Here is a 16,319-nt window from a genome sequence, read left to right on the forward strand (position 1 = left end):
TGCGCCTCAAGGTCTGTGCAGCGGCCGCCCACAGCCCGCGTGGCCACCGGGTGGTGCGAGTGGTGGGCAGCTCGGGGCACAGAGGTGGGGTCCGCGGAGCTCACATTTTTGGGTGAAGGCCCAACAAGGATGCAGACCTGGGCCCGAGGGGTTGAGCGAGGGTGCATGAGCGTCCGCGGGTGGCCCCCTGGGGCTGCCCTGCACCCCCGTCCCTCTGCAGGGGGCCCCAGGCCTACCGTGCGTGTCCAGCGAGGGCAGGAAGTGGTTGGAGTCTGTGCTGCTGCTCTGGGGCGAGTCCAACTCGGAGGGCTCAGCCCTGGGGGAGTGTGCGGCTGCCTCGGCGTCGTGCAGCGCCATCGAGCCGGGCTGCCGGGGGAGCTCGGGCTTACCTGCCACGAGGGCAAGCGTCACGGGGCCCGGCCCGAGGACACCTGCCCAGGCCCTGGAGCCCCAGACAAGCCGTGCTGGGCGAGCCTTCAACCCCTCTCCGCCTGTTGCAGGCGTCTCACCCCAGCCAGGGCCTGGCACTGATGAGCAGGACGCGGGACACTCACACGTATGTGCACACGTGCACACACCCACACAGCACGCCCACGTGCACAGCACACCCACACATGTGCGTGCACACAGCAACCCACACGTGCACACGCACGCAACATGTGCAAGCACGCCGACACGTGCACACGCACACACAGCACACCCACACATGCACACACAACACGCCCAGCACACCCACATGTGCGCACACATGTGCACAGCACGCCCACACAGCACACCCACACCCACACAGCACCACATGTGCACAGCACACCCACACATGTGCGCATACAGCACACCCACACGTGCACACATGCACACGCACGCACAGCAACCCACATGTGTGCACACACAGCACACCCACACGTGCACACACGCACACACAGCACGCCCACAGATGCACATGCACGCACAGGATGCCAACATATGCACACGCACACACAGCACACCAACACATGCACACGCACGCAAGCACACCCACACACAGCATGCTCACACATGCGCACGCGCACACAGCACACCCACAAAGGCACATGCACGCCTACACACGCAAACGCACACACAGCACACCCACACATGCACACACACGCACAGGACGCCGACACATGCACACACATGCACAGCACGTCAACACATGCACACACAGCACACCCACACACAGCACACCCACACAGGCACACGCATGCACAGCATACCCACACATGCGCACGCACACACAGCACACCCACACAGGCACATGCACGCACAGCATACTCACACATGCGCACGCGCACACAGCACACCCACACAGGCACACGCACGCACGGCACGTGCACATGATGCTGGGACGTGAGTAAACTGGGGCACGCCTGGGAAATGCCAGCACTGCAGGCCGCCGTGTCCCTGGGTCTTCAAGCCGGTTTCTTACTGAATTTCTGGAGGGAACCCCTGGAGCATCCCTGCTCCGCCACACGCACCCGCTGTCCACAGCAGAGTGGGGTGCAGTGGGCCTGCGGAAAGGGAGCGTGAGGCCTCCCCAATGCCAGCCCTTTGCCCCAGGCTGGGGTCAGGAGCCCCTGGACACAGCCAGGGAACAGGGTGGGGTGCGCAGGGAGGGGGTGGGAACACGGCCCCCCGAGACAGACGTCGAAGGGGACACCCGTGGAGTGCCAGGCTGACAAGGGACTCGTTGTCTGACTGTGTCTTACCAAACTTGGACAGAATGTCTAGCTGCTCCTCCCGGCTGGAAAACAGGATCTTGGGGTTCAGCCCCTTCAGGCTCAGGCTGTCCCACGGCGGGGCCTCGTGGCTCGGCCTGTCCCGCGGCTCCACGTCCACCTCGAGGCTCACTTGGAATAAGTCGGGGTACTTCTCCTGGATGTCACAGGCGTCCAGGTCATACCTGCGGGTCACACGGCCATCTGCGAAGGCCCCTGCAGGGCTCACGGAAAGGGGGGCTGGGGGCGAGGCCAGCAGAGCTCTGTGCAGCTGGCACCACGCACACGGCCTCACTGACAGAGCGACCCACGTGGGCCTGTGGGCCGCCCAGGACACGGGCCCACCAAGGGAAAGCAACTGCCAGCCAAGAACTTTAGATCTCGCAAGACTCAAAAATGAGGGAGAGATTAAGAAATTCCCAGATACACAAAAGCTGAGGGAGCTCGTCACCACTAGGCCTGTCCTGCGAGCAGTGCTGAAGGGAGCTCTTCAGACTGAAAGGAAAGGACCCTGGACAGGGGGTCACTGCGGCATAAAGAATTAAAGACCGGCAGTAAAAGTGACCATTTAGGTAATTACAAATGCCAGTATTATTGTAGTGTATTGTTTGGTATGTAACTCCACTTCTTACTTCCTACAGGTGCTAAAATGCAAATGTATAAAAATAATAATAAATCTAGTTTTGAGGAATACAAAGATATAAGTAGTAGTAAGAAAAAAAATGGTGGGGGAAAGAGGGTACAGGAAAAGTACACGTGCAGGCTACTGAAGTTAAGTTGGTATCAAACCAAATATAATTGTTATCTATTTAGGATGTTAAATTACAATCCTATGGTAACCACAGGGTAAACAGATGAAAAATATATCCAGATAGAAATGAAAAGGTATTCAATATAGTATAACATAAGAAAACAAATAAATATAAAAGTAGGCTTTACCAGAAGCGAGGGACAAAATGGTATAATACTTAAAGATGGTCATTATATACTGATAAAGGAAACAATTCAACAGGATGATATAACAATTATAAATACATATGCACCTAACATCAGAGCCCCAAAATATATGAAGCAAAAATGGACAAATCTGAAGTGAGCAACTGACAGTTCTACGTTAATAGTAAGAGACTTGAACACACCACTCTCAATAACGGATAGAACATTTAGTCAGAAGATCAATTAAGGAAATACAGGACTTGAATGATAAACTAACCCAACTAGGCTTAACAGACATATATAGGACACTGCACTCAACAAAAACAGAACACACATTCTTCTCGAGTGCACATGGATCACTCTCCAGGATAGACTATATGTTGGGTGACAAAATTCAAAAATATTAAAATTGTACAATGTATATTCTCCAATTACAAGGAAATAAAACTAGAAATCAATAACAGAGGGAGAAAGGGAAAATTCACAAATACGTGGAAATTGCACAACATACTCTTAAATAACCAATAGGTTAAAGATGAAATCAGAAGCAAAATTAGAAAATACCTTGAGGGGAATGCAAATGAAAATGCAACATACCAAAACTTATGTTATGCAGCGAAGGCAGTGCTGAGAGGGAAATGTATAGCTCTAAATGCTTAAGTTAAAAAAAGAAGACTCCAAATCAGAGACCTAATCTCAAAACTGGAAGAACTAGAAATAGAAGAGCAAACTAAACCCAAAACAAGCAGAAGGAAGGAAATAACAAAGATTGGAGTGGAGATAAATGAAATTGAGTACAAAAACAAACAAACAAAACAAAACAAAACAAAAACCAACCAACAGACAGAATCAATAAAATGAAAAGCTGATTCTTTGAAAAGGTCAACAAAATGGACAAAGAAAAAAAGGGAGAGGATACAAATAACAGAAATTAGAAATGAAAGGGGGGCCATTACTACCAACTCTGTTGAAATGGAAAGGACTATAAAAGTACTATGCACAAATGTATGTCAATAAATTCGATAACCTAGATGGAATGGACAAATTCTTAGAAACACACAAACTACCTCCACTGACTCAAGAAGAAACAGAAGAGCTCAATAAACCAATTACTAGTTAAAAGATGGAATCAGTCATGAAAACCCTCCCAACAAAGAAAAGCCAAGGACCAGATGGCTTCCCAGGGGAATTCTACCAAACATTCCAAGGAGATTTAACTTCAATTCTGCCCAAATTCTTCCAAAAAACTGAAGAGGACGGAACACTCCTAAATCATTCTATGAGGCCAACATCACCCTCATATCAAAGCTGGATAAAGATGCCACAAGAAAAGAAAACTACAGACCAATATTTCTTTATAAAAAGAGATGCAAAAATACTCACCAAATACTAGCAAACTGAATCCAAAAGCATACTAAAAGAATCATACACTATGATCAAGTGGGATTTATACCTGGTATGCAAGGTTGGATCAACAAAAGAAAATCAGTTAATGTAATACACCACATTAACATGACGAAGGGAAAAAAAAAAAAAAAACCATGATAATCTCAACTGATACAACTAAAGCATTTGAGAAAATCCAGCACCCCCTCAATAAAACTTAGAAAACTACAAATAGCAGAAAACATGCTTAACATGATAAAAGGTCATATGAGAAAAACCCACAGCTAACATCCTCCTCGATAGTGAAAGACTGAAAGCTCTCCCTCTCAGATCAGGAACAAGACAAGGATGCCCACTGTCACACTGTTATTCAACTAGAAGTTCTTGCCAGAGTAAACAGGCAAGAAAAACAAATAAAAGGCATCCAAACTGGAGAGGAAAAAGAAAAGGTTTCATTGTTTGCAGATGACATGATCCTGTGTAGAAAATCTGGAAAAGTCTACAGCAAAGCTACTAGAGCTAATAAATGAATGCAGCAAATTGGCAGGCTTCAAGATCAACATGCAAAAATCAGTAGTGTTTCTATACACAACAATGAACAATTGAAACAAGAATTCAAGAAAAAAATTCCACTCACAATAGCAAATAAAAGAATCAAATATCTATGAATAAATCTAGCCAAAGATTCAAAGGACTTGAACACAGAAAACTCCAAAAATTCCTAAAACAAACAAAAGTTGACCTAAATAAATGGAAGGACATACCATGTTCATGGACAGGAAGACTAAATATCATTAAGATGTCAAAACTACCCAAAGCAATTTACAGGTTCAATGCAATCCCAATAAAAATTCCAAGAACCTTCTTTGCAGAAATGGAAAACCCATCATCAAATTTACATGGAAAGGTAAGGGGTCTCGAATAGCTAAAGTCATCTTGATAAAAACAATGAAGTTGGAGGACTCACACTTCCCAATCTTAAAACTTATTCCAGAGCCACAGTAATCAAATCAGCATGGTACTGGCACAAGGACAGACATACCAACCCATGGAACAGAATGAGAGCTCAGAAATCAACACTCACATTTATGGCCAACTGATTTTTGACAAGGTGGCAAAGACCAATCTATTCAACAAATGGTGCCGGGTAAACTGGATCTCTGCTTGCAAAACAAACAAACAAACAAACAAGAAAAAAAAAAACAAAAGGAGGACCCCTACATCACACCATATATAAAAATCAAAATGGATCAAAGACCTAAATGTAAGAGCTAGAACTATCCACCATCTTCAGACCTTGTGTCACACAATGGTTTAAGACTTTACACTAAAAGTACAAGCAACAAAAGAAAAAATAGATAAACAGGACCTCAACAAAATAAAAAACTTTTGTTCCTCAAAGGACTTTATCACTAAAGTAAAAAGACAGCCTACACAGTGGGAGAAAATATTGGGAAACCACATATCTGACAAAGGATTAATATCCAGTACGTACGTACATATGTGTGTGTGTGTATATATCCTTCAACATCTCTCCAAGAAGATATAAAAATGGCCAGAAAGCAAATGAAAAGATGCTCAACATCATTAGCCATCAAGGAAATGCAAATCAAAACCACGAGATACCATTTCACACCCATTAGAATGGCTGCTGTTAAAAAAATGGAAAATAACATGTGTTGGAGATATAGGAACACTCATTCATCACTGGTGGGAATGCAACATGGTACAGCTGCTATCGAAGACAGTCTGGCAGAGCCTCAGAAAGCTAAGTACAGAACCACACATGACCCCGGCAATCCCACTTCTGGGTATATACTCCACAGAACTGAAGGCAGGAACTTGAATAGATACTTGCACACCAGTGTTCACAGCGGCATTATTCACAATCGCCAAAAGATGGAAACAACCCAAGTGTCCATCAACTGAGGAACGGAGAAACAAAATGTGGTATATACACATACGATGGAATGCTGTTATTCAGCAGGAAGAAGGAATGAAGTCCTGAAGCATGTGACAACATGGATGAACCTTGAGGACATTCTGTTGAATGAAATGAGCCAGACACAAAAGGACAAATACTGTACCATCCCACTGATTTGAAATAATTAGAATAAGCAAAGTCATAAGTCAGAGTCTAGAATATAGGCTACTGGGGGTCAGTGTGGGGATGGGAATGGGACGTTAAGGCTCAAGTGTTCAGGGCTCCTCCTTGGTCACGGATGGTGTGATGGTGGCACAACAGTGTGGACAGTTAACAGCACGGAAATATCTCAGTGTGACTAAAAGGGGAAATGTTAGATTGTCTATGGGGTACCAGAGTAAACATTAAAACCATCCACGGACTATAGCACACAGTGAACTGTGAGGTAAACCAGGGACTACAATTAATAGAACAATTATCAAAATGTGCCATCACCAATTGTGACAAACGTTCCACACCAGGCCAGGTGTTGGGGATGGGGTGGTGTACGGGAATCCTGTATTTCACGCATGATTGTTCTGTAAACCCACAACTTCTCTAACGAAGGGGAAAAAAACACAACAAAAACCAGGCCCACTCCTATGGGATGGGCCATCAGGGTAAAAATATAATAATAGTGAAAAAATATCAAAAAGGAAACCCCCAAAGGTGATGGCTGTGGACATGGGCTGTGCTGCAGACATCAGGAGTAACCCCGAGGGGCAGCAGCTCGCCACGCCTGCAGACCAGGGGCTGTCCGCCCGCGGCCTGATGGCCAGCCTTCCACTGCCCACGCAGAGTGATAAGCATCCAAAACAAAGACGCTTGAAGCTGAGAGGAAGGGTGCCCGCGGGGCAGACTGAGAGGGCGGATGGTTTGGGTAGCAGAGTGACGGCAGATTTTAGCCCTCACTTCCCTGGACTTAGCAGAACTAACGAGAGAGCAATCCTTCAAAGTGTTCAGGATTCCAGATCGAGTCCTCCCACAACTCCAGAAACACCATTACTCTATGGAAGGGAAGACGACGAAACACGAACCACCTCAGCTTCGAGACGAGACGGTGCCCCGAGGAGACGGAGGCGGACACTGCTCAGCTTTCCGGGTGAGGGGCTCCGGTGGGGGCTGCAGACATGCGTGGCCTTCCCGCCCCCCCAGACACAGCGCCTCGGCCCAGGGACTGGCTCCAGCTTCCTTTCAAGTCAAAGTTCTTTCTTTCTAGGTCATGTCGCCCCAATAAAGGACTGTGCTTGGGCGGGAAATACCGTTTAAAAAACCAGCAGGGATTCTGGGTCCAGAGAGGTCAACAAGGACAGGAAAAGGCTCCACAGGCAGCAGGGACAGCCTGGGAGCCACGACCACAGCAATTTCCTTCACCAGCGAGAAGGCAGAAGGTTGGGGAAGAGCCGAGGGAGGACGAGGGAGCGAGGTGGGCAGGGGCCCAACAGGCACACCCGACCTCTGCAGGGAGCGCGCTGGGCTGGGCTGCTGGTGGCCGGTCATCCCGAGGCCTCCGGGCCGGCCCCACTGGGCCCAGAGACTGCGGCTGGGCCCGGGCCTGGGCCTCCAGCCTGCCCCGGGGATGGTGAGCAAACAATGCAGGGTGGGCAGGGAGCAGGGACAAGAGCACCTGGGCCTGGGGCCCAGGACACCAGCAGTCTGCTCGGCCAGGAGGCACTCGGCTCGCAAATGAACGAGTCAGGTTATCTGACAACTGGATTTCCAACCTCCTCCTCTCACGCTACCCTGTTCTAACCACCCCCCACAAGGCAATTCCTGCCCCCAGAATATGCACACCCCAACTTTTCTGCATCGATCTGCCAAATCAACAGCTTTCTGCTCAATTTAGTCAGTGAAATGTTGGAGGTGTTACATATGCATTAAGAGCAAAACTCTTAAGAGTACACAATTTTTAAAAACTATTATAAATAGCTCTTTACAGAAAGCCTCAGATATTTGCAACTGGCCGCTGGACCCACGCCAGGGTGGAGCAACGATAGCTCTGAGAGACAAAGCAAAGGGTCTCGTAGGGGAGACAATCCCCCGAAGGGCATAACATCCCCAAGAAAAGGGGGGCGGGCCCAGCACCGGTGGTGGCCATCCTTCAGAGAACTCAGACCCCAGGGGCTGGGAAACAGAAACCAGCTTCAGGCAGCCATGCCCCTGGCAGGGTCAGGGTCACCAGGAGAACAAAAGGCTCCTCATCTCCTCACACTGCCGGACAGCACAGGAGAAGCACAGAGTCTAGAGGCCTCACAGGAGGGTCTCATTCTCAGGGAAACTTCATACTCTTCTCCTGAGACCTGGGCCTCTCTGGACTGGGAAAACCTGACTGGGGTTGACCATATCTGAGGAGACCCTCTCATGGAAAGGCTACACAGAAGCAGGGAAAGAACGAGAAAAACAAGAGCTGAAATATTTGGATCAACAAAATAGAAGCTATGTTAGAGGTACAGAATAAGTTAATCTGAATGCCAAAGGATAGAGAGCAAAGCCAACCAACAAGAAAACCCTAAGCAAAAGAGTGAAAATGAGCTCCAGAATAAACTAATCAAGAAACACAGATGCCTAGACAGCTGAAAATAATGAGCCATACTAGGAAACACAAAAACATGGACTAGCCAAAGGAACAAACTAACATTTCACCTGAGATACAGGAGTTGAAACAATAATTAAAGGTGTTCAAACAAATCTTCTAAATCAAATCAATGAGTGAAGGAAAATGTGGCAAAAGAGATGAAAGATGTAAATAAGACGCTGGGCGAAAATAAGGCAGAACTCAGAAGTTAGAAAAAACAATTGGCAGAACTTATGGGAATGAAAGGCACAATAGAAGAGATGAAAAACACAATGGAGATGCATAACGGTAGATTTGAGAAGGCAGAAGAAAGGATCAGTGAACTAGAAGACAGGACCTCTGAAATTCTACACACAAAAAGAACAGGGAAAAGAATGAAAAAATATGAGCAGGGTCTTAGGGAACTGAATGACAAAATGAAGCACAAGAATATATGTGATATGGGTGTCCCAGAAGGAGAAGAGAAGGAAAAGGGGCAGAAAGAATAATAGAAAAAATTATCACTGAAAATCTCCCAACTTGTATGAAAGACATAAAATTACAGATTCAAGAAGCACAGCATAGAATAGATCCCAACAGACATACTCCAAGACATTTACTGATCAGATTGTCCAATGTCAAAGGCAAAGAGAGAATTCTGAAAGCAGCAAGAGAAAAGCGATCCATCACATACAAGGGAAGCTCAATAAGACTAAGTGCGGATTGCTCCACAGAAATCATGGAGATGAGAAGGCCGTGGTATGACATATTTAAGATACTGAAAGAGAAAAACTGCCAGTCAAGAATTCTGTATCTGGCAAAACTGTCCTTCAAAAAATAAGGGAGAGTTTAAAATATTTACAGACAGATACTGAGAGAATCTGTGAAGAAGAGATCTGTGCTATAAAAAATACTAAAGGGAGGGCTACAGGCAGATAGGAAAAGACAGGAGAGATGGGTTTGGAGAAGAGTGTATAAATGAAGACTATCAGGAAGGGTAAAAGGAGTGGGGAAAAAAATAAGTCATGACATATAAAATCCAAAAGACTAAATGGTAGAAGTACTGCCCTCACAGTAATAACACTAAATGTTAGTGGATTAAAATCCCCAATAAAAAGACACAGACTGGCAGAATGGATTAAAACACATGACCCATCAATATGCTGTCTACAAGAAACTCACTTTAGACACAAGGACAAAAAATAGGTTGAAAGTGAAAAGGTTAGAAAAAGACATTTCATGCAAACAGCAACCAGGAACGAGCAGGGGAAGCTATATTAATATCAGACAAATTAGACTTCAAATGTAAAATAATTAAAAGAGACAAAGAAAGACACTATATTAATAAAAGGGACAATTCATCAAGAAGACATAATAATAAAAAATATTTATGCACTGAGCCAGAGTGTCCCAAAATACACGAGCAAACACTGACAACACTGAAGGGAGAAGTAGATACCTCTACAATAATACTTGGAGACTTCAATACACCACTCTCATCAATGGACAGAACATCTAGACAGAAGATCAACAAGGAAACAGAGGTGTTGAGTTGTACGAAAAATGAACCGGACTTGACAGACATCTATAGAACAGTACACCCCACAGCAGCAGTATACACATTTTTCTCAAATGCTCAGGGAACATTCTCAAGGATACACTATGTGTTGGGCCACAAAGCAAGTCTCAGCAAATTTAAAAATATTGATATTATACAAAACAGTTTCTCGGATCATGACGGAATAAAGTTGGAAATCAGTAACAGGCAGAAGGCCAGAAAATTCATAAATATATGGAGGGTAAACAACACACACTTAAACAACCAGCAGTTAAAGGAAGAAATTACAAGAGAAATTAGTAAATATCTTGAGGCAAATGAAAATGAAAACACAACATATCAAAATTCATGAGATGCAGCAAAGGCAGTGCTGAGATAGAAATTTATTGCCTAAGTGCCTCTATTAGAACAGAAAAAAGAGAAAAAATTGAGGAATTAACTGGTCACCTGGAGGAACTAGAGAAAGAACAGAAAACTAACCCCTAAGCAAACAGAAGGAAAGAAATAACAAAGATTAGAGCAGAAATAAATGAATTTGAGAACAAAAAAACTAGAGAACTAACAAAACCAGAAGTTGGCTCTTTGAGAAAATCAATAAAATCGATGCACCCTTAGCTAGGCTGAGAACAGCAGCAGAAAGAGTGCACGCCAACAAGGTTTTAAACTGGTGTGACCAGCACGCAGACGGCAGTGCGGCACAGAGATCAGGAGTGACACCAGCAGGGTGGCGGGGAAGGACGCTCCCCACACACGCTAGCCAAACACTGACGAACAAGCAGGAACTCTCAGAACCCACTTTCCCGGTACACAGCACCCAAGCGAAGGTGAAGTCGAGAAAAAGGCTGCAAGCGCAGGAGAGCCGCGTGGGCCTCGGACCCCCTGCTGGCCGCGCCTGGGGGCGGTGTCTGCCGCACAGAGCAGGGCCCTGGGGCTGGCTGGAGGGCAGAGCACTCCTAAGGCACATACGTGCTCAGTGCATGTCACCGCCCAGTGCATCAGTCTGTCATCTCCCCGAGCTCACTCAGGGTGGCGCTGAACTGAACACGTGGCCACCTGTGGCTGCTGGGAGCAGGAAGGAGACCCTGGCGAGAGGGGCTGGGGAAATCTGGAAGTGCTTCAGTGGCACCTTGGGCTGATCTGCAGGCCCAGGATAAGCTGGGCTAAGTGTGAAGGGAGAGTCTCAACACAGAGGCAACTGTCAAGACTGGGAGAAGCTTTTCTGGTTTTAATTTGTTTTTCAGAGCTGCTGACATTCAAGGAATTTTCTGTCAAAACAAAAAAACAAACTAAAGGAACACCGATTTCAGTGACCATATACAGCAAGGACTAGACCCTATAGCCTTTAAACTGGGCCAACCCTCCAAACAGAAATCAGAAAACCCCAGAGAAGGGGGAGAATCTAACTGCCAATTAACACATTATAATATACAAATGTCCAAATGTCAACAGAAATCACAAGGAATACCGAGGAAAGAATGGCCTATTCAGACGAACAAAATAAAGTGACAGAAAACATCCCTGAGAAAACCCAGACACTGGAGTCATTTATGAAGATGTCAACTTTCCTAAATAAATTCACTGAGCTAAAAGAAAGCATGGACAAAGAATTAAAGGAAAACAGGAAAATGAGAGAAGACAAGAGGGGTTCAATAAAGAGACAGAGACTTTAAAAAGGAACCAAACAGAACTTCTGGAGTTGAAATGTATAATAACTGAAATAAATTCTCTAGAAGGGTTCCACAGCAGATAAGAACAGAACAGGTAAAGAAAGAATCAGTGAACTCAAAGGGTAACTGATATTATCCGGTCTAAGGAGCAGAAGGAAAAAATGAATGAAAAAATGTAACCCAAGACTAAGGGATATGTGGGAACCACTGAGTGTCCAAAAATACACATGACAGAAAGAAAAAGATAAAGGGGAAAAAGACTATTTGAAGAAATAACAGCCAAAACTTTCGTAAGTGATGAAAGAGATATACATATCTGTGAAGCTCAATAAACTCAAATAGGAAAAACTCAGAGATTCACTGAGAAAAACTCAAAAGGCAAAGGCAAAGAGAGAAGGGACTCATGGACAAATGAGCCTCAGTAAGATTAACAGCCAGTTTCTCATCAGAAACCATGGAGGACAGAAGGCAACTTATTGGTATAGATTTAGGATGAAATTGTAATCATCATGGTAGTCACCAAGAAAAATATATACAGAAAGGGAAATGAAGAGGGAATCAAAATGGCACACTAGAAAAAAATCAACCAAAAACAAAAGGCAAAATCGGAGGAAATGAGGAACAAAAGAAGATATAAGACATATAAAAATGGCAGCAGCAAGACCTGCATTATCGCTCAACACTTTAAATAGAAATGGATTAAATTCACTGATTAAAAGGTAGAAATTGGCAGAATGGATACAACAACAAGATCCAGGCTTGCTTTAGACCCAAAAACACAAATAGGTTGAAAATGAAAGGATGGAAAAAGATATTTCTTGCAAACAGTAACAAAAAGAGAGCTGGGGTGGTTATACTAATATCAGACAAAGTAGATTTTAAGGCAAAGATTCTTACCAGAGGCAAAAAAAACACATCATTACATTGATAAAAAGGTCAATTCAATTAGCAGATATAAGAACTATAAACATCCATGCACCTAACAGAGCCCCCCAAATATGTGAACCAAACACTGAAAAATTGAAGGGAAAAACAGATCTACAACTTTTTTTTAAAAACATATGCAACTAAAATTAATTCTAAACACTGCTTTAAATGCATCCCATAATTTTTTATCATTCAGTTTAAAATATTTTAATTCATGTGTGATTTCTTTTCTGGATTATACAGGAGTGTACTCTTGATTCTGATTTTCTAGGCATTTTTCTATTATTGATTTCTATCTTAATTCCACCTTTTGAGATGTTTTGAGACTTGTCTTATTACCCAACATATGCACTATTTTGGTAAATGTTTCGTGTATATTTAAACAGAACACAATTTCTCCAGTTGTTCATTGTAGTACTCAGAACTCAGGTCAAGTTGGCTAAATGTATTGTCAGGAGTCTTCAATATCTTTACTGATTTTTTGTTTTGTTGGACACTGAGTTAAATGAACATCAATATGGATGTGGTGATTTCACATTCCGGTTCTGTCAAATAAAAAATATTGTTGTGGTATGCATAACATAAAAATCGTTTTAACCATTTTTATTTGTACAACTCTGTGACACTAAGTACACTGACAGCACTGTGCAACCTTGACCACTGCCTACGTCCAGAACACTTTCATCATCTGAAACAGAAACTCATACCCAGTAAGCAATAACTCCCCGCTCCCCTCATCTCCCAGCTCCTTGTAACCATTATTTGACTTGGTTTTATTCTAAGTATTTCATATAAATGAGATCATAGTTCCTTAAGTATCTGGCTAATTTCACTCAACATGATTTCTTAAAGTTTGATCCATGTTGTAGCATGGATCAGCACTTCACTTCTTTTTACAGCGGAAAATATTACTCCATTGTATGGATGGACTATATTCTGTTCGTTCGTTGATGGACATTTGGGTTGCCTCCACCTTTTGATTACTGTGAATACTGCTGCTATGAACCCTGGTGTACAAATAGCCATTTGAGTCCCTGCTTTCAATTCTTTTGGATAGAAACCTAGAAGTGGAATTGCTGAGTGATGTGGTAATTCTATGTTCAACTTTCTGAGGAAAGAATAAACTGTTTTCTGCAATGGCTGTACCATTTTGCATTCTCGCCAACAACATACGAGGGTTCCTATTTCTCCACAGCCTTGCTAACACTTGTGATTTTCCAGGTTCTAAGTCATAGCCATCCTCATGGTTGTGAAGTGATATATCACTGGGTTTTGATTTGCATTTCCATACCTGCTAATGACCATCTTGCATACTTATTGGTCATTTCAGTATCTTCTTTGGAGAAATGTCTATTCAAATCCTTTTTCCACTTTAAATTAGGTTGCATTTTTGCTGTTGAGTTGTAGTTCTTATAATTCTGGATAGTAAACTCTCAGTGATATGGTTTCCAAATATTTTCTCCCATTGCATTGGCTGCATCTTCACTTTTTTTTGACAAATTCCTTTGAAGTACAGAAGCTTTTAATTTTGAGGAGTTCCCATTTATCTATTTTTTCTATCATTGCTTGTGCTTTGGGTGTAAGGTCTAAGAAGCAACCTCCTAATATTAGGTCTTGAAGATGTTTCACTACATTATGGTACTGTCTCTTATACTGAGATCTTTGGTCCACTTTGAGTAAATTTTTGTATAGGGTGTGAGGTAGGGGTCCTCTTTCATTCTTTTGGATATAAACATCCAGTTCTCCCATCTCCATTTGTTGAAGAGACTATTTGGTCCCAGTTCAATGGATGTGGGGGCCTCATCAAAAACTGGTCGACCGTATTATCTAGGGGTCTATTTCTGAACTCTCAATTGGATTCCATTGATCAATATGTCTATCTTTATGCCAGTATTGTGCTGTTTTGACCAGTGTAGCTTTATAGTAGGCTTCAAAGTCTGGGAAGTGTAAGTCCTCCCATTTCATTCTCTTCTAGTCATTTTTTTTTTTTTTTTTTTTTTTTTTGGCAATTTGAGGCCCCTTTCCCTTCAAATAAATTTGATAACTAGCTTTCCAAATCTGCAAAGTAGGTTGTTGGAATTTTGATGGGAATTACGTTCACTCTGTAGATCAGTTTGGGTAGAACTGACATCTAAACAATATTTAGTCTTCCTATCCATGAGCATGGAATATTTTTCCACCTATTTATTTCTTTTAGTAAAGTTTTGTAGTTTTCTGTGTAGAGGTCTTTTATATCCTTGGTTAAGTTTATTCCTAGGTACTTGATTTTTTCAGTTGCTATTGTGAATGGAATTTATGTATTTATTTATTTTTGATTGCCTCTTCAGTTAGGTCATTACTACTGCATAGGAACACTACCGACTTAAGTGCATTAATTTTATATCCTGCGACTGTGGAATTTATTAGCTCAAATAGCTTTGTGGTTGAATTCTCAGGATTTTTAAAATACAAGATCATATCATCTGCAAATAATGACAGTTTTACTTCTTTCCAATTTGGATACCTTTTATATCTTTGTCTTGGCGAACTGCTCTGGCTAGAACTTCTAGCACAATGTTGAATTAATAGATGTGACAGAAGGCATCCTTGTTTTGTTCCTGATCTTAGGGGAAGGCTTTCAGCCTCTTGCCTTTGAGTACTGTGCTGGCTGTGGTTTTATCATATTGAAGTTTCCTTCAATTCCTACCTTTTGAAGTGATTTTATAAAAAGGGAAGTTGAATTTTGTCAAATGCTTTTTCAGCATCTATCAAGATGATCATTTGATTTTTCCCATTCAATTTGTTAATGTGTTGAATTACATTAACTGATTTTCTTATGCTGAATCACCTTTGCATGCCAGTAATGAACCCCACTTGGTCGTGGTGTATAATTCTTTTAATGTGCCTTTGTATTCAATTTCCGAGCATTTTGTTGAGAATTTTTGCATCTATATTCATTAGGGAGATTGGCCTGTAGTTTTCCTTTTTTGTAGTATCTTTATCTCGTTTTGGTATCAGAGTGATATTAGCTTCACAGAATGAGTTAGGTACTATTCGTTTTTCCTCAATTTTTTTGAAAGAGTTTGAGATGGAATGGTGTCAATTCTTTTTGAAAAGTTTGGTATAATTCCCGTGAAGCATCTGGCCCTGGGTTTGTATTTGTAGGTAGATTTTTGATGACTGATTGGATCTCTTTGCTTGTGACTGATCTGTTGAGATCTTCTATTTCTTCTTGGGTCAGTCTAGGTTATTCACGTGTTTCCAGGAAACTGTCCATTTCCTCTAAATTGTCTAGCTTGTTGGCACACAGTTGTCCATAGTATCCTCTTACGATTTTTTTTATTTCTTCAGGATCTATAGTAATTATCCCCTTCTCATTTCTGATTCTATTTGGATCTTCTCTCTTTTTGACTTTGTCAGTCCAGCTAAGGGTCCTTCAATCTTGTTGATCTTCTCAAAAAACCAACTCGTGGTTTTATTTATTCTCTCTATTGGTTTCCTGTCCTCAGGCTCATTTATTTCTACTTCAATCTTTACTTCTTTTCATTTACTTGCTTTACGGTTAGTTTGCTGATCATTCTTTAGCCTCTTCAGTTGTTCAGTTAGGTCTTTAGTT

At 42.9% G+C, this 16,319-nt stretch overlaps 1 protein-coding gene across 3 annotated transcripts in view; it reads right to left on the reverse strand.

The window, feature by feature from the left end:
- Nucleotides 1-16,319, reverse strand: part of GAK (cyclin G associated kinase) — an 83,874-nt gene that overhangs the window by 10,560 nt on the left and 56,995 nt on the right. For all 3 annotated transcript variants that reach the window (XM_037829177.1, XM_037829178.1, XM_037829179.1), the window contains 2 exons: nt 1,725-1,918; nt 237-389 (listed from right to left, as the gene is read on the reverse strand). In XM_037829177.1, the coding sequence (XP_037685105.1) occupies nt 237-389; nt 1,725-1,918 (347 nt within the window). The remainder of the gene's footprint in view (nt 1-236; nt 390-1,724; nt 1,919-16,319) is intronic.

This window comes from Choloepus didactylus, chromosome 3, assembly GCF_015220235.1.
Source record: "Choloepus didactylus isolate mChoDid1 chromosome 3, mChoDid1.pri, whole genome shotgun sequence".
Classification (NCBI taxonomy): domain Eukaryota; kingdom Metazoa; phylum Chordata; class Mammalia; order Pilosa; family Megalonychidae; genus Choloepus; species Choloepus didactylus.